The following is a 26,554-nucleotide window of genomic DNA, read 5'->3' as shown; positions in this document are numbered from 1 at the left end:
TCTTCAGGAACTCTCTCTGCAGGAAGGGGAGATACAGGAGAGGTGGAGGAAGATCTCAGCCTGGGTGTCTATTGTCTCATGTAGTCTGGAAGATGAGTGGATGGTGGGGTGGGTGCAGTTTTCTCTGTGGTGGGGTTGGGTGGACTGTCTTGGGCTCTGTGGGGCCGTGAGGCGCTGCTGCACTGGGCCCCAGTCTGGATGGGCCTGGGCCCCCTTTCCCTCGTGGAGTATGGGGGTGCCTACTGGGGTCAGCGGGGGAGCTGGCCCCAGGGAGGGGTCACTTGCCCCTCCCTTCCTTCCCTCCCCATCTCCAGCTGCCTCCCTCTTCCCGCTCCACCACAACCACCCACACATGCAGGGCCTTGGAGTAGGGGTGTGTCACCAGGGTGCAGAGGAGGCTACCCCCCCTCTGTCCCCTTCTGGCTGCCTCTGCCTCAATTTTATCCCACAACTTAGACATTCACATTACTCACACTCTCATTACACATACATATAGGATCTTGGGGGTGGGCACGCTACACGGACTCCAAAAGACCATCAGGGTGTACACCTCACCCCTGGCGTTGTTGCCCACCCCTCAATGTTAAATACACGTAGACATTGAGGGCTAGCAGGAGGGACCATGCGCTTACCTGCTGCTCTCTGGCAGGTAGCTCCATGCCCTCCTGGGTTTTAAATGCACCTTAGAACACACATGCATCAACACTACAATGAGCGGGTGGAGGGAGGTTTGGAGTCTTCTCTCACCCCCATTCTCTGCGACCTGCTGGAGCGGGGGGGCTAGGAGGAGGAGTTGGCCGTCCGACTGCGGTCTGGGGTGTGGGGCCTCCCTGCTGCTGCGGAGTCGGGGCGGTCTGCCTCTCCCCACCGCAGGGAAAAGGGTAACACCACCTAGGTCTGGGTGCAGTTCCCCCTCCAGGGGCAAGGGTACCTAGACCCGGTTTGTAGGGTACGCTTGGGGAGTGTGATCGTGTGTACAGCGTCTCTTTATGTTTGTCTCCACGTTGGTTGAGTGTGGAGTAAGTGCATATGAGAGCATGAGGGTGGGAATGGATGTTTGTATCTGTGTGTGCCTGTATGTCTGTGTCTATATGTCAGGTTGGGTGTCAGGCGCCACCTCTCTGGGGACATCTCAGGCCCTCCAAGGTTTGGAGGGCCTGAGATGGCGTCCCCCCACCACCACTTCCCCTGCCAGTGGCAGACTCCCTCAGACATCGGTGCGTTGGTGGTTCTTTGTGTCTGGGGATGGGCGTCCAGGTACACACCGGCTCACTCCTTGGCGGCCACTTATCGGGGCCTGGAGCCTGGGGCTCGCTCGGGCCACTTCGGAGGTGGGGTGCGCCTCGGCCTCTCGGCCTGGGGCTCGGTCACTCAGGCACAGCTGGCTGCCGGCGGAGCTCACGGGCGCGTCACTGCAACTCCCCCTGGCTTCTGCCTCACCCTTTTTGGCTCCTACCTCAAAGCACACTGTGTTCTGTTGATCTTATGTGCTGCACAATAATGTTTAATATTTAGTATTTACTGTCATATTCCCATATATCATTGTGATGTTGTTTATTCTATTACTCTTGTTCTCTTCTGCTTGTTTTCTTTTTTCTTTCTCAACAGGTGATCCGGGTGATCGATATATGGTTTTCTTTTTTTCTTTTTTCTTTTTTTTTTTTGCTGCCCATTCTGTTGGTTTTTGTTTTTTGCCCTTCTCCCCCGTCCCTCTTCTCAGCTGTTTCTCTTTCCCTCTTTCTTTCTCCCCTTCTTTCCCCCAGTCAAGTCTGTCCCGTATTCAGCAAGTGAAAACAAAATAAACAATAAAAGGTGAATCAAATGGACCATTATGGCAAGGCTGGGATGGTCAATTTGGTAAAGTAAATCCGTTGGGCATCTTTCTTTGCCTTTAGACAATAATTCTGATGGCAAAAGAGCCAAACGGGACGGGCAAAAAATAAATAAATAAATAAATTGAAAGAATGTTTCATTGAAAACATGGTAGCTATCTAGATTAACACAGGCAGTTAAGCCTCCGTTGCACTAACATAAGTTCTGTTAACTCTACTGATTAGTTAGTTAGGGAAACAGCTTTTGATATATTACTAATGTTAGATAAAACCTTGTTTGCCAATCACACTAAACTGGCTGCTGTTAATTAAGCTGAATGTCTAAAATGTCAAAATCATATTTTTTCTTCTTTTTCTTCATGATGTTCCAAGGCAATGAGGCTAACATGGTAAAAATGGCTTAAAAGTGTCATATTCATTAGAGGGGGTCTTTGAACTGTTGGCTGTTCTTTGGATGGTTCAGAACTTAGTCCCAATATTTATATGTTTCCAGTCTAATTTCTACCTTTTGTTTAATCCTAATTAGCTGGTTATAGAAACTGTAAAAAAAAAAAAAGAGTTGATATTAGCTTTTAGCCCAAGCCTTGCTATTTATAAATCTAGCCACATGACACTGCAGTTAGCATGGGTATAGAGTCTTACTGGGGCTCCAAACAGGATGTGTCAACGGCAACGATGCTACCACCGCTGTGTTCACGCATTGTGATTGAAGTTCATCTTTTTGGAATTCGATAAATCCCCAGTAGCATGCAAGTGCTTAGCGGGCACCAGGCATGAAAGGCAAAATAGATTCACGTTAATAGTGTGTATCTGAATTCCTTGAATTGGATGACCTAAGTTTGCATTTGTATTTAGGCCTTGGGAGAAAAACCTTTTCTCAGAAACATGATTCAATCCAAGTAGACATGTTAGCTTAAGCAGCTAGGTTATTGTAGGCAGGCAATATATCTAAACAGGTAAAAGATCAACAACTCTATTAAGCTTCTTAACCCTCTCGAGGCAGGCGTTGCCGATTTGCAACAGTTAAAAACTAACAACCTGATTACCCCACATACATATTTTATGGTTTTTTTTTTACCACTGCAGGACTTGGTTGTGCATTAGCAAAAAAAAGTTTAATTTGAGCCTGAGAGGGTTAACTGAGGTAATAAGATATAGAAGTTTTTGCTTGAATATTTTATTGACGGGTGATGCAACCCATCTGGAAATTATGAAAAATCCATCTATTCTGTCGTGTCCCCAGCCAAAGCCACCAGTGAGGATAGTAAATGCAGCATCGATGTTTCTGTTATGAACTTGACTAATGAGCTGAACTTTGAAGCTAATAAGCACTTAAAACTTTACCTAGTCTAGTTTGTAATAGTGCACAACACTGAAATGTTAGAATCTCAGGATATCTGTGTTTAAAAATCATTAAGAGGCATGGAACTGATGACTCTTTAAATCTACGGATACACAAATAACAGCACATTCTGGTATGTGCTGATTTGGTTACTTATTTTAAAGAAAGATTTTTTCCATTATGTAATTGCAACTACACAGATAGCTACATGTATTTAAAGACATATAAAGTGCAAGTATCCATCCGCTTCTTAAACCTTATGTTCTCCATGGTCACAGGAGTGGGCTGGAATCCATTTCAGCAAGCACTAGGGATCTGACAAGGGCTCACCTTGACATGTTTCCAGTCTATCACATAGCTAACATGGATGTAGACAAACACATTCACACCTACAAGGCTATTTAAAGCCTCTGGTGGACCTGAACTGAATGTCTTTGCACTTTGGGAGGAACATGGCTTTCACACAGTGGAAAATATTGTGCTTTCTGAGTATGACTGCAAGCGCAGCTGATGAACAGACCTTAAACAGCATCGAAACGAGTTAATACATTTTGTCTATGCATGTTAGATCATTTGGAGGTCACAGAATGTTAGTAGTGTGGTAAAAGTACATGCTTTACATTTAAAACACTGATGTGCTTTTATTCAGGTTGTTGCTTCAAATGAGACTGACGACTGGGACACAGGTTGCATCCCAAAGCCCCTCCAAACCCACCGTGCTACTTGATCTGCATAATCAATAAGCTGATTTGGACAGTAATGAATGTTTCTTAAAGTTTAGATTCCTTTGTGCAACATATTTTAAATCTCTCTCTCTGGATCATTACTGCTGTCTTTGCTCAAGGTGCAATTACATTGAGAGCCCATTCTATTCACTTTCACCACCTAAAAGTTCAAGCCCAGACTGCATCCAGGAAAAAAACAACCCTAATGTGCAACCATATATAGCACCATGCCCTCAGCCAGAGGACAAAGAGTCTTAGCAAAGAGCAAATTAATCATCATGTGTTTTGTAGAATGCAAACTGCCCCACAAAGGCATTCCTGCTCTCTGATTTATTATCATACATCTGTAAAGAATGTAAAGAAAAATGAATCTTAATAGTTCCTGAATTGAAAAAGGGGCAAATATTACACTTGTCAGCAGGAGTCACTTTGCGTCTTTATTCAGGAAATAGGGTATGAAAGGAGGTATATTCTCATAAACGCGCAATGTTTTGTAATCAAATTAAAAGAAGACACTCTTGATTTTTCTTAATTTTTTTGTTTTCAGACTGTCTTCATATCCAGCAGTCCTTATCAAAAGCAAGACACCAGCTAAGCGGTGAGAGCTCTGCCAACAACCTGGAGTAGCAATGGCAAATACCTGATTTTGTCCTCTTGGTTTGCAACATTGTATTTATGCTATTTACCTTTTGGGGACTAATATCTGAAAAAGAAATTAATCAAAAGTCAAACGAAACGGTGTCATATATTAGTCCACAAAGGGCAAATGAAAAGACATTAGCTTTCTTTACTGTATAAGCCTTTATTTGTAAAAAGTTGGTTGTTTGAATGATAACCCTTTTTATACCACATACTTGAACACCTTGTATTTGTAAAAAACACATTTTGTTCAAACACCTAAAAAAGCTGATCGACACTATAACATTAATTTTGCACTGACAAAAAAAATACAACTTCATACTACACAAATGTTGATTTCATGAGTACTGGTACTCCAAATGAAATCAAACACCTTATTAAACAACTGAATCAAATAAGCGCCCAATGTGAACAAAACAATTACAGTACAAAAAAACAAATGCATTTTTCTTCCAGTGCCAGTATATCAGATGAATTACATTTCCTTCTTATGATAAAACAACAACAACAGTAAGAATAACAATCCATAACAAATGTAACGAATACAATAAATTTGAAATGAACACAGAAATGAAGAAAAATCATTTACTAATTTATACCGAAACAAAAGGAAAAAGCAAAATAATGGGCTGTTTATCTTGTGGGGTTCTTCTTTTTGTTTTCTTCCATTGCCAAAATTTAAAAAGTGTTGGATAATTTTCTTACCTACTGGTTAAACATGATCTAGTCTTCCTCCTTTAAAGAAGGAGGTACAGTAAACTGATGCGTAAGTGGGAATCAGCACAGCTTCTTTGCGGGAATCCTCGTACAGTAACCGACAACAGACCTTAACCAGAGGCAACTTTTTAGAGAGGAAAATACAGGGAACACCAACTCACTGTGCAATCACATGGCTTACGTTCAGATGCTAATAGCAAGCATCCTTTACATCCTTTGTTGCTGAAGGGCGTTTGATGTTAATGCTTATGCTGAACCTGATAAAACTACAGCATCCGCTTGGTGCATCTGTTCCAAATTGTGTGATTTACAGTTACTTTTGCAGAGGTACATATTCGCGTTTTGCCACAATCGCGTGATACGTCCTCCAGTTTTATGAACAGTTTTTTTCACAAGATTTGCAGAACTGGCTGTAAAACAAGTGCAATTTTGAGCATGTAAACACTGGATCTTTCTCTTCCTGGCTGTGGAGATGAATCAGATGGTGTGGAGTAAAAATGTAGGAAAATTAACCTTTTAAAACTCAGGTCATGCAAAACAAAACCAGTTACAAGGTACATACAAAATAATGAATGCACCAACAAAAGTTCTTCCAACAGTGAGGAGCCAGTCAGCCTTGTTCTGGTGTTTTGGTTGGTTCAACATGCTCGCGTGGTTGTGGTTCACTCTTTCAGTGCCACATGAAGCGAGCTAATGTGGAGACTGGAGATGAAACTTTGGTAAGATGTGTAATGGCATTTAACGTGGCACTTTATAGAACATCGAAAAGAGCACAAGCCCACATTAACTAAACTGTTTAATAATACTATGAGATTCGTGGATCTTTACATGCACCCAGGGAATAATTTTGTATTAATACCCTCACCCCCGCTAAAAAATACTTCACTACCATCCTACACAGATTTGTGCAACTGAGCAGTTGCATTTAGGCAACTGGCTGAGTGCCTTGCTCAAGGGCACATGCGACTGTCTTGTTGAGGAACAGGTAAGAACATCCCACTCGCCTTCTTAAGGCAAACCTGCTCCTCTAGCCTCTACGAGCCAGCAAGCCAATCATGCCCTTAATTTTCTGAGAGGATTCGCGGATGACTGAGTGGTTTATCCATGGCTGAGGTAAATGCAGCAGGTGTCCTGTACTGAAATCTTCTGCAAATCCTAAAGTTATTAGGAAATTCCCATTCGCTGAGAGTGCACCAAGGCCGCATACTGTAATTTCCAGGCATCTTCAACAGCATTAGCATTAGCCTTGTTCTGGAGGGAATGGGTGAACCGATACAAGCTCGGGACCACCAGAAACTCCTTCACTGTCAGAGGACTTTGCATTGATTTCTCCATTATTTTGTGCACACCGTGTATTTCTTCTGTTTCATTTTTTAGGTTTCGTTTGCAGAAGTATGCCAATGCTAGAGAAGCTGTCCATGCCATTAGCAGTGAGGCTAGCTGGTATTACGAACTGCCATGTTTTTGTTCATGCATTAAGAACTATTAAGTGAAAGATATCATATTTACAGTACAATTCACATGTAATTACACATATACACTAGAGGCAAGAAAATTCACATTGAAATCAGTTCAACACATTTTTTCTCCTCCTCCTCCTGCTCCACTCCATGAACATGTGTCAAAAGAAATTTATTTTCTCTCTCATATAAGCAAAAAATTTAAAGTGAAAGCATAGAACAGAAGATCCTCACAGCTTTTTGGGGAACAATGTGCTGATTTCGTGTTCAGAAAGCAGGTAATACATGTTCTCCCTGAAACGAGTGGTGGAATTTTGTTGTTGTATTTTTTCTTCTTCTTCTGCGAGCATGCAAGGGCCGCTAATGTTTTCCCTCCGTATTTGCTTGGTGTTTATTAAAGATATGCATTTACTATTGACAAAAAAAAAAAAAAAAAAAAAAAAAAAAAAAATATATATATATATATATATATATATATATATATATATATATATATCTATATAGATATAGATATAGATATATATAGATATATATATGAAAATGGATGCTTGAATTGATTTCTGTCAATAAACCAACCTGAACAAGAATGTGATACTTGTGTCAGTTTACATCACAAAATGTAGTGTAAGTGCAAATCATTGAACCCTAGTCAAACGCGTTCCACCAATTTACTTAAAAACACTTGTGGTTGTGATACTTTAACAAACAAAAAGTGCTTGTTTATACTAGAACAAACGGTATAATCTGGCCTCATAGGTTGACCAAACTCTTAGCGAAGATCCACCAAATTCCATTCAAACAGTTTGACAAGCTGTTAGTGTGCAGCGCAGGATGAAATGACAAAAATTCATTAAAAAAAAAAAGAAAAAAGAAGTAAATTGTGTGTTACTGGTATGAACTTCCATTTATCATTACTCTTGTTTTATTGTAACCTGCAACATAAATTGGAATATGTATATCTCTCTCCCCGACTCAGAGAACTCTGTGTATCACTTACCAATTAGGGCTGTCACGATAAAAAAAAAAAAAAAAATCAACAACATTATCAAAATTTAAAAAAAGGCACTAATGCTGTTGGTCAAATTCTAATATAACTTTGTTTATTTTGGGTTCTTTTTTTGGCAAATTAATTAAACTCATAATACAACTGCATGGAAGTTATGAGGGACTGTGACTGTAACTCTACAGAGGCATACAAAAAAACAAAAGCAAAACATTTATTACATGTGCATATTTAGCACAAGATCCATATTGCATTCCTAAATATCACAGTTAATGCTAATAAACGGTTATCGTGACACCCCTAATGTCGACTGTCCACACTGTGGGAGTGCAATCAAAATCTGACTGCAAAAAAACGACTGGAAAACTGAGGACTGTGTACAGTAATGATGTCAACTGAATGTTTTACATCAGAACATCCTCATATGTTAAAATTGCAGCATATGTGTAACAGGGATGCGTATAATTATGTCAAAGGGGCACTCCACTTTAGCATTAGTTGGGCGGGTGTTTGGCGCTACTACTGCATATGTGAACGAAGCTGCATAAAGCTTTTGTGCTCCAAGTGATGCCATTTTGGTGGAGTTTCTTCCGTAGATGCAAGACTCTAACATGAAAAGATTTATGAGAATAATAATTTTCTTTAAAAACAGACATTTCTCCTTCTTTTTGCTCTAAACTGTCCATCAGTCTGATAGGAGTGTGATGCTAAATCAGTGAAATGCTATTTTAAAACTGGTACTGGGCTTTTTTAGGCGTGTCGTAACCACTGCCTGTGTTTTTTGTTGACAGCCTTAACTCACTTTCATTTGGCAACTTTAAAAGACCCCACCCCCTTTCTATCCTTTACCCTTGCTACAGTACGCCACTGAATATGTAATCTTCACTTAACAAGAGAACCTGCTCCCGGGCTTGGTCAAATTTTCTCATAAATAACTATTTCCTTTTCTTCAGTAATCGCTGTGTTCTAGCCGCATGATTAGACTTTAGGATCACCGAGACAGCAGACTACTTGGCTGCTGGAACAAAGACAAGATATCCGATATAAACACACTACACTATGTATTTGTGTTACTCTTGTTGTCTTTCTGTAAGATTTCATGGGTTGCTTTATATTCAACAGTGAGTGTTCTTCTTTTTTGCTTCTAGAGAATAAGACAACAATGCATAAAATGTACACAATAAGGAATACTAAACTCAGCTCAAGGCTTGGGCCACATCACAATACAAACTTCACTAAGATGTAAGGAGACAAATTGGTTTCTGATTAGCACTCCTTTTATTTTAACACACCTTAGACACCTTAACTTCATTAATATGTTTGTGTGTAGTTGCTCTCTTTGTAACTTTTTTTTTTTTTCTCCGGGGCCAATGCCCCTAACTAGGTTTGGTTGTGTATGTTGCTGCTTTTTGCTCTCTTTTCTGTCTTTCAAAACTTTTACAGAGTGTCAGCTGTCCATCTGCTTTAATATCATAAAACGCTTTTTAGTGGCTACAATTTTTCAACCTATATACACTATTAACCAGGCCTATTAAAAAAACTAAAAATACAATGAATTAATTAATGAAATACAAAATCTTAGAGGTTTTTTTTTTCTTTGCAAATGAACCTGAGCACTGAAAATGCAATGTGTGTGTGTCTGCATGTGTGTGTAGGTGTGTGTTTGTGTTTGAGCAAAACAGCAATAATCCATATGGATTGTAGGCCTTTTGGTTGTTACATCATTCAATTTATGGCTATTTCTGGGACACTTTCCCCCCCAAGAATCCTTCCTTCTTATAGGCTGTCGTTTCTGATCCTCGGGGTTTGGCGTATGTGTGGGATGGCACTGACTGAGTTTAAGATTGAAACGTTGAATACTTTTTTCCCCAACACCTTCTGAACGCGCTGCCCGATACTGTCCCGATCAAATAATCTCGACCTCAGAGCCTCCGACACTGAGAAGAATGCTCAACGAACAAAACAAAACAAAAAAAGAATACTATATAGTCAATGACAACTGGTCAAACTGTAGGCGGATATGTTGACTCTTTTGAATATACATGTTCGCACATCTTCACTGCAGAATAATTTCAAACGAATCACAAAAGCAATCCTCCGTTTCCTCTTAGCAAACACAAAGCAGGATATGACGTCAATGAACGCTGCATCTAAAGAGCGTCGTTAGGAGGAAAGAAACAGCACAAATATACTTTCATGAGAATACTGAATGATAAAATGTACAGAATATGCTTTTTTTTTTATCTCCAAACAATCAAAATGAGTAATGCATACCTTTGACTCTTTTATCTTGTAATGCCCTAGCTCTAGAACATGTTCTGACACTCTCTGAAATCACAGTATTTTTCAAGTCAAAACCATATCTACAATAATCAGTATTTTGTTTTTAACCGTAATGAAAAAAAGGAGCCCTCTCCCTCAACCTCCAACCCCCCACCCAATCCCCACCCTCCCACGAGGACGCGTTTCTAAAAACAACATGAGAAGAGAAAGGAATACAAGGGTTGTGTTGACTCTCGTCGAGAATGCGGCGGTCGTCCCCCATCCGAGCGGCCCTCTAATGGAGACCATTAGGCCAGAGTTGATGTCTGATAAAGAGAACGATATCACTTCAAAAAACCCAAGGAACAACACATAATCCAAACAAGGTTGCTGTACATAGTAGAACCGGAGATTTCCGTGCATGTTATCCATGGGTGATGGCAGGGGTGGGGGAGGTGGGGGATTCGGCTGTAGGGGTGCGTGTGGGGGGGTGCCAAGGATCTCACTCAGCTGATGCCTGAACAGACAAGCCACCACTGATTTCATGAGCTGCAGAAGAGGATTTTTGATTACAGTAAGTATCAATAAAAAGTCAATGGGACTCTGAGACATCGTTTCTCTCTCTCGAGAGCTTTCGCTTTCTCTTTTTTTTCTTCTCTTTTTTTCCCCCCTTTTCTTTTTTTTCTTTTTTTTTTTTAGCAAAAATATCATGCAGTCTTTAGTTCCAAAACCCCCCTTGGTGGGATCTCGTGTTTGTTTTGTTCGTTTCAGCAGGAAAAAGAAACTCAAAGTCTCCAAATTCTTCTTTCACAATTATTCTTAAACATTCAAGTCATCCTATTAATACTTTGTACAGCAGAAAGGTCTTTCGGATTTCACATGTGTATATATAAATATAATATATAGAAATATGCATATACATATGTTCAACTCGTATATGTGTATACATATTTTGGAACTGTATCAAAGCCAATTTAATGTGCTCTCAAAATATGGCCCATGATTCCTTGTGGGATGCACATCATTTCACATAGTACAACCAGTAGATAAGGTTGAAAAATCCAAAGGTGATAGGGAAAATGACCCGGGACCACTTGTCAATGGTGCTAACATCTGACAGGTTGGGGATTTTCAACTTGAGCTTGGAGGAGCGTCGTCTTAGCCGACAGTTGGCCCGGCTCCGCATGGCACTCCGATCCAGCGAATGGTGGCTGAAGCCATCTCGGGGGGCCATGGGCTTCCTGAATTGGACCCCGGAGCTGTCAAAGGACATGACCGAATTCCGAGAGTCACTGACGCTGCTCCCCACGTCAGAAGGCATCACTTCGTTATTCATCTCCAGCGTGGTGAGGAGGATGTTTCCATAAGCATCCACCTGTGCAAAGCGGCGAAAGACACAAAGATTCAGCGAGGTCTGAAATGCCAAGGATCAGCCCCATTAATCCCATTAAAACTGATACTTATGTTAAACCCCCCCTCCCATCCCACAAGCTGTCAAGCTTAAGCAAAATGCAGGGATGATATGGAATGTCATTTCTCGCATGCAACAGAAATAGTTAACAAGACTTTCTTTATATATTACTGCTATTATTATTTTCTTTCTTTTTTTTTTAACACAAGTTACTTTATCGTGAGGTCTGGCCTACAGCTGATATGATTGCTAAATAAATGTACCCCAACTTTTCTTTGTTCCTCGAGATACAGATTTCTTCGCTGTGTAAATGACCTGAAGGTGTTGGTTTGAAACGGCACGGAAATGGAGTCCTTGCAATGTGAAAGAAAAATGAAGAGAACATTAAACGGCTATAAAAATACTGGCAAATAAGCACATTTTCTCAGAAATTACACAAGGCATAAGACATAGAGTTAACAGGAACAACTTTTGAATAAACATAGCATTTTTAGTACCTCACACACAGGAAAACAGGAAAGGGGGGGGGGCTTTTTTCACTCCATTTTAGCATCTGTCATTGGCAAATTGCATAAGTGCTGATGCTTCCTTATCTTACGTTTTGATGTTTATCCAATTTTTCTTTTTTTCATTTTGCAGGAAAACAGGCGCTGAAATATAAGGCCGGCCGAGTGAGAGTGAATAAAGCCTACAGCATAAACATAGACAACAACCTAAATAAGAAATGGGAATGTTTACACCACTGTTGAGTTAGATGAATAGGTATCTCAATGAAAAAGGCTATGTTCGATAAAAAGCAGTCAGTGCTTGAGGGAGAAGCAATGGATGATGGTCGGTGAATGCATATTAGGCTGTGGTGGCATCAGTATGCTTGTGGAAGATTACTTCAGGGACTAGTGTATGCATATGTGTCTTTGGATAAAATGGCTGTGGCTCGAAATCTTATGTGCAGAACATCGTTGTTTTGTACTTGAACTCTGACTGACACAGAGAGGTGGAGTACAAAAAAAGGGGGGGAAAGAGAGAGAGAGAAAGAGGCGGCAGATGAAGATGCAAACCTGTTCCCTCAGGCGCTTCTCTTCGTATCTTGTGCGCTCATTGTTGGCTTTGTTCAGCCTCTCGCTGAGTTTCTTCTGTTGCGCGGGGCCCCGACCAAAGAACACGTAATTTACAAAGGCATATTCAAGCAGGGCCAGGAACACAAACACAAAACAGCCCATGAGGTAGACGTCGATGGCTTTCACGTATGGAATCTTTGGGAGAGTCTCCCTAAGGTGGGTGTTAATAGTGGTCATGGTAAGCACCGTTGTCACACCTGAGTACAGCAGCACACACACACACACAGAAAAGAAACACAGAGACCGTCAGATACTGCACATGTACACACTTTTACTCCAAACTGTACTTGTGTATCGTTACTTACTGCGTGGTGATAGAAGTGGTGAAAGGAGTGCACAATTTACTTTTATTTAGACAAAAATGTCATTCCAGTGTTCTTTTCTCCCTTTTAATCTTGCATTGCTTTGCTAATATAGTGGTAACTAAGTAATATTTGCCTTTAATGCGTGTTAGAGGAGATAAGGAGAAAAGTGGGATTGTTAAGTAAATGTAATCGGATACATATTTTTACTAGAGTTCATTGATTGGCTCCAAAGTAGGAGTTACAGTTCGCCGCTTTCACAGGGCCTCTGTCACTAACACAGAGAGACAGCCAACCATTCACATCTACCTCCAATTTACAATCACCAGTGAACCTAACATAAGCCTGTCTTTGGACTGCCAGAGAAAGACCATGAAAACATCCCCACGCAGAAGGGCCCAGCTGGGGGGTGGATTTGAACAGAGGACGCTGCACCATCACTATGCCACCGTGCCACCCTGATCACATCTTAGTCTAACTATCATAGCGTTAGTCACTTTGATGCGGTTTATTCAATTATCATGGCAGACAATGCTCTGAGAATACTTGAGAAATTGGATAAGTGTCATGAAAGTTACCAATTTTGGTAGTGTAGCTGGGCCTTGTGTCATTACTAATTATTTGCAATAAAAATATTATATTTAAAATAAAGATTTTTTTAATACTGTCTCACTGAAATAGTTGTGTTATTCTGTTTTTGGACTAATTTCTGGGAACAAAAGAAATTCCACATGACCGCAATGTCCTATTGAAAATAGCTGATGCTGTGACCTTTAGGTGTGCGTTTGTTGTAATTATCTATCAGTCATTTGCCTGTATATGCTTCAGAGTTACACAGGAACAAGTAACACTGCACGACAGCCACATGTTGTTCCTTCCTGTGATAATAAATATATTCTAGCAGAGATAGTTATGAGTTTAATAATGCAGCAGTGGCTGCGGCTTACCCAGGGCCACCCGAGCTGCAGAGGCATCGTAATTGATCCAGAAGGAGACCCAGGAGAGGATGGTGATCAAGATAGAGGGCATATATGTCTGCAAGATGAAATATCCAATGTTCCTCTTAATCCTAAAACTCAGTGAAAGCCTTGGATATGCACCTGTAAGGAGAGAGGATGGAGGATGGGTGATTTTGGAGCAGGAGAAGAGTGAAAACACATTAGTAAAAAAAAAAGAAAAAGAAAGAAAGGAAAAAAGAAGGGAGAAACCATGGCACAATTTAAGTGTTCCAAACTCTGCACTTTGACAACACGCAGGGTAGTCATTTCTCCATTTGTTCAGATGGAGCACTTAATTTCCCCAAAGCGATGGATTCCTTTCCAGGGACAAGTTCGATTCCAATTAAACATGGCAGAAAGTCGCAAACGAGGCAGATTTTTCTGCAACCCCTATCTCAGCAGGCAGCTCCAGCATCCCTCTGAGAATTGTCACAGTGAGCTGCTCTGCTTTTCTTTTGCACTTTCTCTGTCCTCTAAACATTAACAAACGGCCATTTTTAAAGGTGGATAATTGCAGTGCATGCCTATATGCTGAGAGGAAGAAAAATGTGTGCCGTAAGTCATTTATTGCAGAATCTTACCAGAAAATGTTTTCTAGGAAAACTATCAGCCAATGTAAACACTGATGGGTGGTTTCTCTGCTGTCTAGACAAGATATTTTAAAAAAAAAATGTAAATAAAACTAGAATACAATGATGTACAAAAGATTTTGAGCACAATATTTAATTGGAAATCGTGCAAGGGCATGTTTATGTCTAACAGAATTTCATTTTGAGTGTGAAACTGTCAGCAAAAGTTGCGACAGGGGCACCGTGTTACATCTTGTCATTTTTTTACACAAAAAGATGAGCATTTGGGAACTGAACAGGTGAATGTGTTATCCAGTGTTGGTTTTTACTTTTTTACTCTGGATGCTATAACTCCAAGAGGATTTGGTTGGACATTATGTTGCTGAAAGAACTTTCGGCAAAAAGTGCTGCTCTAAAATCTTCATGAATTTTATTGAGTATTAATGGGAGCTTCTGTGCCATTGCACTAATGCACCACCACACAATAGAAACTATAGTTGTTGGCTTTGGACCAATGTGTTACCTGACTTACCACCTTTAAGTCACTGATCTGTCATCTTGTCATCTCACCAAAGGACAATTTTCCACTTTTTTTTTCTTTGCATGATTTTCACTTGTATTGTATTGTCGATGTAGCAACCTCGAATTACCTGTAAATCTTTTAATGGACATTCGCATAAATGCCTTATCAAATGTGATAAATACATGCCAGATAAAGAGCAGCAACAAATATTATTGGAAGTCGTCAAACTCAATGAATTATTAATCATACATTTGACTTTTTCCTCTGTTTACCCTTGTCTGGTTGCTTAAGGGAAGTTGGAATCAGTTGAAACACAACTAAAAGGACATTTATGTTACACGTCTAAGGTCGCTTCTACATCTTTGCTTGTTGAAAGTCCGATGAGAAGATTAATAATCCGTACGCTGAATACGAAGCACAGATAGAGTGAAGTGTTAGGTTAACATAAATACTGCAAATAAGGATAATGAGCTAGCATGCCTGTATTCAGAGGGGAAAAAGCTCACCTACTAATAAAGCTATTTATCTCTCTCAAGCGCTCTAATTAACACATCTCATCCCCGGAGTCACTGACGTTTGCCGAGCAAACTGACAAGATTGCAAGGAGGCACTGCCACGGGCCAAGAAGTATACAGTATAAGGCAATATTGTCAAGGTCTGCGGAGGCAGACCGTGCGGAAAGGTGTGTGGTGGACCCAGGTGCGAACACAAACGAGGATGCAGGAGTGGATTCCAACCAAAACGAGCCTTTTATTATGGCTGAAAAACTCATGGAAAAGAACAACAAAGTAACTGAGGGAAAACCTGAACATAGACTGGGAAACTATGACTCTAATGAGATTTAGACTGCAAACTACAAACTATGGCTGGGATACTATGACAAGGGGTAGGGGAGATAACACAGACGACGCGAGACAGACTGTATGAAACACAGAGACTAAATACACATGAGGGATGATCAGGGGAAGTGGCCACACATGGGAACACAGCTGACACACATGAACTTAACGACAGGACAGAAGGAGTGAAACTGAATACACTGACCGTGAATACAGACTTTCAAAGTAAACCAGGAAACATGGAGATTAGACAAGACACATGAACCGGGGAGACGTAGTACAGGGGAGATGACATAACCACACGAAGGGCAAGGGAGACTTAATACACGGGTAATATATACAAATGGCTGGACTGCCTTAGTGACCCTAAACAAAGAATAAACATCAAAATAGGCTAAAACACAAAACACTGGGTCGCACGACCCAGGACCATGACAAATATAAAAGCTGCTGCTTTTGCACTTTTTGTTTAAAGTAAACAAGATATGTTTTGTTAATTGGTAGTTTAATTCCTGGAAAAAACAGCCTCCCCCTCATCATTGCTCTCCATCTTCATAGCTCACTGTGCACAGCAGTAGTTTTCTTGTAGTTATGATTCTTTTAATAGCAATAATGATAAATAAAAGCTAAATCAAGAGTTTTAGAAGTGTTGCATGAGTAATCCTGATGAGACAGTTCTCTATAATCTCTAATTTGTGAGAAACAAAAAGATGTTTGCTGGACCATTTCAGGCTTTCATAACCAGCAGCTCAGTTTCTAAATTTCTGCATTTTTATTGTGATTTATTGTGCTTGTATGCAGCCTCTGTCTAAATAGATGTGAAGCATTCTTACCTGTAGTAAAGATGACCTCCTTGGACACCAATTGGGTGGCCACGATGGAGAACTGAGGTAACTCTAACTTGTCAACGCCTGTAACAGCATTGTCTCCTCCTTCCCAGAAGAATACAATGTCATCTGTGGTATATCCATCTGTGCCAAGGTCGGGGAAAATGAGAAGTCAGGGGAGGGAGGTGTAAATGTGATAAAGAAACCCTCGTTAAAGTCAACCACATTTCTGTATGAAGTCTGATACATGAGTATGGATAATAAGTCAGGGCCTGCACTGCTTTGAAGTCACTGAGAGTTCAGGAACATGGTGTCTTTATATGTCTGTTGACTGCCTTCCTAGATAATAGTTATCTATCTATCTATCTATCTATCTATCTATCTATCTATCTATCTATCTATCTATCTAAGAACATCATATAAACAGAAAAGCATGGTAGTGGTAGTGTGATGATCTGGGGTTGCTTTGCTACTTCGGGAGCATCAACCAGGATTTCTGCTCGTTACTAGAATGTCCTGAAGTAGAATTCCCTGCCATCAGTTTGTATCCTGAAGCTCATGCATACTGGAGTTATGTAGCAGTCAAAGTCCAGACTTAAATCGAATTGCTTTGGCAAGACCTTAAAAGGACCGGACCGTTCCTGCTAAAAAACTAAACAAAAAACCCTCCAATGTGGCTGAATTAGAACAATTCTTCAAAGAAGAGTGAACCAAAGCTCCTCCACAGTGGTTTGAAAGACTCATTGCCAGTATTTGCAAATGCTTGACTGCAGTTCTTGCTGCCAAGGGTGGCTCAAAAAAGTGCATGTGGCATTTGTTTTTCACATAGGGACGGGTAGATTCGGATAGCTTTTTCTCCTTAATAAAAGCTATCATCATTTAAAAACTATTTTGGGTTATGTTTGTCTAATATTAAAATTTGTTTCACGATCTAGAACATTTACGTGTAACAAACGTTCATGTTTTTGTTGTAGTTTTTCATTTGGTGTATTTGTTAAGTAAAAGATCAAGTGTAGTCAAGCAGTGGGAGCAGGAAGAACACATTTTTGCTTAAGACTTAAATCTACCAATCCATAATCACATGCTTCACTATCCCATCTCCTGTGAAGATATAGCCCCGTATGCATTAATATCTACATAAATTAACATATACTGTATCATAGGTATGACGCGCCCACATATTCTCAACTGGCAGTGCAATTGAAAGTGACCACAGTTAGATTTATGTCAGTAGGCCAGCATGCATTCACTGCAGAGCCGTTTCTCAGTCTGAGAAGTATTACTCCATTTCACATTCTACTACTCTGTGCTCAGACCTGGACTGCATTCAGTAAGGGACCAGGATTCATTACTATTAAATCTCTCTTTTAGGTTATAGGAAATGCGACATTGTCCATGAAATTGAAACAAGTGGCTGACTTATAAATCAAACTGATGTTTAATGTGCACCATTCACTAGTGCATAGCTTCCATGACTGTAAATAGCAGAAATGCATGCAAGTCTTTAATTCACAGCCTGTCCATATTTGATTGCTTATTGAAATCCCCGAGGGTAAATGCTAGGCAGTTTTATCTTGAACAACATGAACCACAAAATATCTGGTGTATTGAGCAAGTGGATTTGATTGATGGAACGGTCAATGAAAATGATCAAGCAAATACAATTTTTAATTACACCACAAGCATATTTTTCTCTCGGATAATGATTTATTGAAATTAAAGCATTTGGGGGAAAATAATATGTGAAACAGCTGCCAGCTAATGTTAGGAGTTGTATTTTATAGGAAAGTTTAAAGTGAAGTGCAGACTTTTAGTTTTTATTTCAAGGGCTTTTTTTTTTTCAATAACTATTTGGGAATTACAGACACTTTTAAACACAGCCCACTCGTTTTCAGAGGATCAAAATTATGAATTGACACAATTTTAAATATAAGGATTGTTTTTTATACTTGGATGAAAATTCTTTGACTGGCTGAAATCTTGTTTGTGGTTCTCTCTGCCTTCAGGTTTGTACTTAGTAACTGAAAAGCATGCACTGTTGGGTTGAGACCAGGAAATTGATAAATATCCCAAACCCTTCCTGGTCTTTTTTGATACTTTGTTGATGTTTGTAGTTTTGCATTGTGCATCTTTTGGCAAATTATGGGTAGAGGATACGCTACTTTGAGTTTATGATTGTTTTTTACTTTGTTTTCTTTGTTAACACAAGTATTGTTTGATGGCTTTGTGTTGTGGTAGTGGTAAGACTGTTTATTAATCGGTGAGCATGGCTAACTTATTAGTCTTTCCCAAAATATCAAACTGCCCCTTTAGGACATACTGAAAAAGTTCCGATTTTTGAAAGAAACATACTACCTTATTCAAAGTATCTGGGTCCAGACTACCTTCTAAATGAATCATTGCTGATAAGCCCTGAATCTGGTGCTAAATGGAACCTAACCAATAACTAATTACTACCTTCTTGCTACCGATATATTGGTTACATGTCTTATGTACAAATTATTCATTGAAATGTATGATGTGGATGTGATGGGTAGAGTTAGTATATTATTTATTAATGTGGACACTATGTTACACATTGAAAGTTCACTACGGTTTGCAGTATTAATTACTGGCCTTTGCCACTGAATAATCCACGGCTGGCTTGGTCCATCTGTCACACTGATGGCGGACTGTGACTATTAAAACTGGGACTTCAGCTCAGCCAAAACTTAGCCGCAACATTAAAAAGGCAGCAACCGGGAAAAAGATTTTGCCAGTAATAGGGACTATATCTCAACCTCACTTCCTATTTCATCAACTTAAGTGATGTCGTCATCCAAATAGATTCAATTTTCCTCCCTTTTCCTGTAAAGAACGCAGACAGTTCGAGTGTATCGGTGTTTTCCCAGACTACTGAAAGGAACCAAAGAAGTTATCTAATTTTTGTGCGTGTATTTCATTTCAGCTCAGTTTTGCAGTCATTTACGGTCATATTAGTTTCTCTCCTCTGCGTTCTTTGCTGATCTATGCACCCTAAAAACCCTTTTAGATTGATTACTGTCTCTTTTGGAGGTGAGTAATCAATGCACATCATCAAGCACTGCAACTTTTTCTTTTTCTGAAGGCAGTCATGAAGTCATATACGCCGAGGGTTAAACATCAGACAATTGCCATACATGTGCAAAGATGACAAATATCTTTCTAATTCCTCATGCTACAAAATAAACCAAAATAAAACTTTATGTATTTGCACCTAATTCAATATAGATTACCTGTATTGTAGTGATTAGCTAGCAAAAAAGTCATGGTTGAACATTAGGGTGGAGCATACTGGGGGCCGTCTGCATTATGCGAAACTCTTGAACCTTTTATGCATCAGTTTATGAAGGAAAATTATTATCAGGCCTGGGGAGTAAAAATATGACAAAAATTCTGATATAAAATAGAGTTAAGCTCCCAGACAAACCATACTGCTTTTAAATAATTATTCTCAGCTTTTCTTCCCCCTCACAGTTTGGGCCACTCTCCTTAAAAGTTGCTTTAGTTAATTGAGGCTGCAACACTGATTCTTTTTCATCCATCCTGCTTGAGATCATTGTCCTGCTACATGGTCCAGTTCCGGACAAGGTTTCGCTGTTAGACAGAGGGCCTCACATTTGATTGTACAATCATTTGATATACAGAAAAGGTCCTGGTCATGGCTCCAAAACAAGACCAAATCATCACCCTTCCACCACCGTGCCTACATGTTTGTGCTGATATGGTTTTTTGGATTTTTCCAAATGCAGTGCATTCTTGCATACTTTTTCTAATTGTAGTGTCATGAACTTTAACATTTAACATGCTAACTAAGGCCTGTAGGGTCTGAGAAGTAGCTCTTGGGTTTTTTGCTATTTCTCTGAGCATTGCACAGTTTGACTGAGAACAAAAATTTATACTTATGGCTGTAGGTATGTTTTTTTTTTTTTGAAGGGTCTTTTGCATTACTCACAGCTTTCAATTTCCAGGGTGCAGTTCTGTTCATCAAGAGGGTACCTCCTTAAGTCCATCATGCAAGCAGCAGTAGTGGTTATCCTGTGAGACAAAGACAGAATAGAGACATGAAGACCTGGTACAGAAAAGACCAGATGAGGGGAGTAGTAAAAAGTCCAACAACAAGGAAGACATAGTGCAGTGGGGCAAGGAGTGGTCCTTTACCTGGAAGTTTCAAGTTCTAATCCTGCATGAATCCAAAACTTGCATTAACCTTTTTACGGCACATGTGAAGCTCATGGTCAGGAGATCTGCAGGAAGTAGATTTTCTTTTTTCAAATTCTTCCTTTTCTTGACATTTTTATATTTCTCCTTTAATATAGAGGTCATCATTTGTCATGTTGTACATAATAATGAACCATTAGTATGACGATTCCATAATCAAAATTCCCTTTAAGAGTAATTATTCTGCAGGTCATTGATTTGATGACAGTTTGTCAATACTCTATCTGTCCCTATGGGTCTGAACATACATAGCTTTGTAGGTTCTTTTCTATAAAGGGGAAAATGTGAGACTTCAGTGTGATTTATACATTTGTGATTTTTGAGGTCTGGTGACGTTATTTCGTTTTATGTGGATCACTAACTGCTCAGAGCCTGCATAGGATTTTGTCGATTTATGTTATTTATTGCTTGCTCTGAGATATGCATTTCTGCCAGGTAGCTTTAGAAAAATGTATGCATAGTAGCTTAATGCCAATAAATCAAGGCGCACGGGAAAGCAGCTTTGGCTACAAATTACACATGTGGGGGTCTTTGAGATATTCACCGGTGCAGCAGATTTTAGTTATTACATTTCTGCGGTTTATACCAGCTGGTATGTGTTCATCACACCAGTTCTCATTTGCTTACTGCTGCCCTGTGCAAGTAAAATATATTTACAGTAAATTAACTTTCAGGTCATCGCCTTGTGACAGAAGCAAGCAGCACATTCATGTGAGAGCATGATAGCACCTCACAAAGTTTCAGCTTTTAGAGGATGCAATACTTTCGGGATACACTGAATCATATAAGCCACAGATGCTGCCAGAGTCCATGGTTTTATACTAATATAGCAAGAAAATATACACAACCATCTACCATAACTAGAATTAGAAATACATTAGATAATAAGCTCTTTGTGCTGGAAATATATTGCTTGAACACAGAGTCTGTAAATTGGTCATGGTGGCGTGAACACAGTTCTGCTGGCAGGTAACTGGAAAACAAAATATGTTCTGCTGAAGCTGATTTGGCTATATTTACACCCCAGCATGTGTGGCTACTAAAGCCATGATGGCAAAAGGCACCATGAAGGGTAAAGAAAATTATACATGTACATAAACAAAGTGTGCGACACGTATGTGTTTATTATTCACAATAACACTGTGCTGCATTCTGCTGCACAAGCAGTAAGCTGTTCAATCTGCATGCTGTTCTGCTCTACTGTACCGCACCTCCCTGTTGTCTCACAGCGATCTTCTGCTGAGAGGGTATAGCAGGGCCACTATTGTTACACACTGTGACAAGATAACATCATGCCTAATTACATTAACAGAAAAGGTCCCTTGGCAATCGTGATTCGAGACCAAAAGTTGAAAAAAGTCAAAGTTAACAATAATTACAGTTTAGAATTGCTATATGAGTCCATTTAGTCGGTTTCTCCCTGCACTTGTAATATGAGCACCATGAACACCATGTTAGAGAAAGACCAGGGTTTGGAGTAAACTAGATTTATGCAAACATACAATTGGGATTGAAGTTCATAGATAAAATAAACAGCTGAAAGTGGATAGTGCAGCAGTCCTTCGATATCATGATTACAATAATAAAGACAAGGAAAAAGTAGAACATTCACAGTTAAAAGAAACATTGGCTACCAGTTGGAAACAAACAGAGGTCTCCTGGGTTACATTTGAATGTTTCCTCTTGTGTTTAGCAAACCTGTCCATCCACCCAGACCACCTCCCTACATACCTTTACCTGTGATCACTACAGTCTACTACTACTACTTGCCTATGAGATGGTTTTTTTTAAAAAGGCATCATCATATTAAAAGTTGAGTCCTTTGCAGTTCAGACCGCAGAAAGAACACGGAGACAAAAAAGAAAGATAAATTATCAGAGATCATTTCAAATCATTTGGGGCTTCTGTTATAGATAGTCTACATACTAGCCAGGTTTGGTCTTGGTGCTGAAATTGCACTGAAAACTCAAGGAGTCAACAGAATTTGAGCTAATAGCCTCATGCAAACAGAAAGCAGCCAGTTTCCATTATCAATAATCTTGTCTCTTGCCTATAGATTATTCATCATGAAGTGCAGATATCTGCAGTTTTATGCAATCCCATCAAACACTGTGTTGTTTTTTTACATTGATTAAATGATCAATTTAACATTTTCCTTTACTGCAGTTAAAATTATTAATTAAAATAAATAAGGTTAAAATCATAACTCTCTCTTTTTTTTCATGATTGCACAGCAAACATTAACAAAACATCCAAAAAAGAGAGCCACCCCTCCAGAGAAAACTAATACGATGGGTCCTTTTTGATCATAAACAGGAAGACAAATCCTGTCAAGACACTGTTACTATTCTTAAAAGACAATACCCCTGATACAGCAGCACAGCGGAGCAGTGGAATCCAGGCAGCTGCAGAAACAGCAGCTCAGAGTAATGGACAGAAATGAATTCTTTACCCCTCGGCAAAAAAAAGAAGAGAAGCCCACAAGAAATGAAATTGACTTTATATGTGACAGTTAACAAGTCAGGAGAGAATCATCATTGAGTAGGCACGAGCTTGGATGGCTCACAGCGAGGGGCTGGGATTTGGAAATGTCAGCAGATGTAGGTCAGCAACTTCCAGTCCCACAAGAGATGGTCAGCAGCCTCAGACCTGTGCATGCACTGCAGTCTGACACTCAGCACTCTCTACGCTCTGGATTTTAAGTTTATATGCAATGCAATTTAGTTGTCTTTGGAGGTAAAAGACGAAAGTGAGGTATGGGGAAGGGAGCCATCTCAATGGGCCGGCCATTGGAATTGGCATCTAACGCCTAAAGAAACCTTTGTGGTCAAAATTCTGTTTTGATGGAACTTTGCAGCATCTTTTAAGTCACTGCATTGCAAAAATGATTCATGAACAAAAGGGCTAACTAGTATGCAGCCAGTAATATAAAAAATAAATAAATAAAAGGTTCATTCCACTCATTTCAAAGAATTATGCCAACATAACACCACTACTAAAAGCAATCTGGAGGTGGATCCCAGAGGCTCGGCACTACAGACTGGTAGGCTTTCAGATATCTGAGCAAAAGTTGTGACGCCTACGCAGTCTACTCCTGTATCCATCTCTGTGTGGTAGTTTGCTTACCAAAGAAGATCACTGTAGTATCACAATGCTTGGCTTAATAAACAGAGCAACATGAGAGAGCAGATTTACAGAAACGGGAAGAGAGAGAACACAATCTGGCGAGAGCTTAGCTCAACAAAGCCCTCAATGCTCATATTGGCTCGTTGGTTTGCTGGTGATGATTCAGCCTCTGAACCCATTGGCAAGTTAGAAAAACCTGCTCAACAGTTTTTTACTGAATACATCTTCTTTTAGTGATGTTGGAAGTGACTTTGCGTGCAACACCCTGATGTTCCCATGCATCTTTTGCGGTTTGTTATACGTAATAAAGCACAAGGTTCAAATCTATCTGTAGAATTACCTGGTACAACCGAAAACAAAGAGCTTAAAGAACCAAAATGTTGCAATGATGGAATTTCATTGTTTGTTTGTTTTTTTTTGTATTTACATTCATACAATTCCTTCATCTCTGGATTCTTGTGGGCAAGCACAGCACTAATAATTCATGTGTCACAAGCATTTCAAGTAAGTGTTGAACTCAAAATATTAAGTTCAAAACTGTTCTGGGTGCATGTATGGGTACCTAACTTGATCCTCAAGCAATAGCTGAAATTAAAAAAATATATACTAGAAACTGAAGTGTTAAAACTGCTTTAAAGGGTTCAAAGCTAAACTGTATGGACTATTACTTGAACAGTGCATAATCCTGTTAAAGTATTACCCTAAAAAAATGTTAATTAAATCTATGAATAAAAGTAATGCCTTTTATCCCACTGAAATTTATTGCTGTACGAGAAAAAAGAGACACAAGTACTTTGAAATTATGCACAAGCCTAGTTAGACTGTCACATCAGAAGAACTGGTTTGTGATCCGAACCATTCTTGGAGCATTGATCATTGCTGCATCCACAACTCTCCATTGCAATCTATGTATTACAATACGGAAAATTTAGAACTAAGGATAATTATTACCGTTTACTTTATTAAAGTAAATTAAGTTGTAGCGCAGAACAGAGTAGTCTTTGAGTTATAGGTCTGAATATAGCATCTTCTAAAATATCTTTTTTCGTGTGTGTTTGATCATGAGAAAAATTGATTTAAAAAAAAAGTTGGTGCAATCTGACTGGTAATCTGGAAGAACAAAGGCTGCTGGTACAAAGAATCATTCACCATTCAACACTCAAAGCCACATCAGTGGGTAAAAAATGACGGTGCCTTTGTGAAGCAGAGACAATTTTAAGCTTTTACCCAAAATGATTATAAAAATAGAAGTAGTCGAAGAACGCAAGTTAGATTAGAATCACAGTAAGTTGTACGAAACAAAGCACATTTAAAAAAAAACAAACACAAAAAAAACACCAGTGCTAGCACATTTCACAGTGAGTGGGTAGAGAACAGGACAAGGTGCAGTAGCGTGTTTAATGTGATTGTCCACAGTTTGTGTCTATCCCCCACGTCGTGCTCAGTAGCAGGACGTGGGGGATAGACTCAAACGGGGAGGGGCTGCAATAAAATCCATTTAAAGACACCGAAAACCTCAGGCACTCTGATTTGAGAGTCACAACAATCAATTAGCTTGAACTCAGACTACAAACATTTATTGTGCATTGTCTGTTCTGGTTGTCCTCACAACCTCTGGGCAAAAGACGAACAAATCAAGAAAGCAATTTCATTACACGCTCATGGGAAGCTTATAAAGGCCCTGGAATCACCACTGCATGTACGATTATGCACTTTTTTCTAATTACACACTGCTGACAAAAATCAAATCTGAGACCATCTACTATGCAGCTTACAGCAGACAACACCAAACTGTAGTACGTCTCAGGACGAGCTGTTGAAGAATTAGCTGACGTTAAAATCCCCTGGAACGGACTTCGCTTTCCATTTCGTGCATGCGGAATAAAAAGCCAGCCGAAGTGCAAATGCAGGTGTAATGCAATTTTCTTCTGGCTCTGGTCCATTTTTGCTACCCTTGTGCCTCTTTCTGCGGGCGCAGAGGAACCTGCATGTGTTGAGCTGCGCTGAGTGGAGCAGCTGGGAATGTTTATTCAGATCAGGTGGCGCAGTGTCATTTGGTACCATTTTGGCACAAGTCTCCACCTGCTTAAATTGGCCGCTGCACAAAGTTGTTATTTTATTCCACACACATTCAAAAACTAACAAAGCTAAATATTTAATGGGGTAAAGTCAGAGATTTCACTTGGTATATGCTATTTTGTCCGTGCTATTTTTCTGTTTGCTTAATTAGTACCTGCATGGAACAATTTTAAATACTTTTTTTCAAGTTCCCTTCCTTAAAATACCAAAATAGTGTACTCGCCTTCATAAAGGATGTACTCTCCAAGTCCCCCTCTAGTCGTTCCCAATGTGATCATCAGCTGGATGTATGTAAACAATGTTGGATATATAACGTTCCCCATCAAACAGCAACTCTTTTTTTTGTTTTGTTAAAATAATATATTCATCCTATTCCTGACTTGGAGAACAGAAACACAAGTACAGATTGTACTTGTCTGGTCAGAAGCTAAAATTAGCTTGGCATGCCTGTGTGGAATTGTCACAGTAGATCCAGATGAAACCGTCTCACAGATATTTGTTTGCCACCTCTGCATCAGTGAGGATGCATTTCTGTTGAAGTGA

At 39.7% G+C, this 26,554-nt stretch overlaps 1 protein-coding gene across 2 annotated transcripts in view; it reads right to left on the bottom strand.

Moving 5' to 3' along the window:
- Positions 1–10,172: 10,172 nt before the first annotated feature.
- gabrb4 (gamma-aminobutyric acid type A receptor subunit beta4) overlaps positions 10,173–26,554 on the bottom strand; it is a 55,306-nt gene continuing 38,924 nt past the window's right edge. Inside the window, exons 5-10 of one of the 2 annotated variants that reach the window (XM_086309588.1) lie at positions 20,541–20,623; positions 16,574–16,711; positions 13,759–13,911; positions 12,450–12,706; positions 11,655–11,744; positions 10,173–11,355 (exon numbers count right to left, since the gene is read on the bottom strand). In XM_086309588.1, coding sequence (XP_086165714.1) covers positions 11,002–11,355; positions 11,655–11,744; positions 12,450–12,706; positions 13,759–13,911; positions 16,574–16,711; positions 20,541–20,623 — 1,075 coding nt within the window. In that variant the 3' untranslated portion in view covers positions 10,173–11,001. The remainder of the gene's footprint in view (positions 11,356–11,654; positions 11,745–12,449; positions 12,707–13,758; positions 13,912–16,573; positions 16,712–20,540; positions 20,624–26,554) is intronic. The other variant, XM_086309589.1, reaches the window with a different exon arrangement.

The sequence above is a fragment of the Aulonocara sp. 'chitande type north' Nkhata Bay genome, linkage group LG10 (assembly GCF_057382095.1).
Source record: "Aulonocara sp. 'chitande type north' Nkhata Bay isolate Kocher_YH1m ecotype deep benthic linkage group LG10, A_spYH_male_GT1.1, whole genome shotgun sequence".
NCBI classification, from domain to species: Eukaryota; Metazoa; Chordata; class Actinopteri; order Cichliformes; family Cichlidae; genus Aulonocara; species Aulonocara sp. 'chitande type north' Nkhata Bay.
This window is presented reverse-complemented; position numbering and strand designations above follow the sequence as displayed.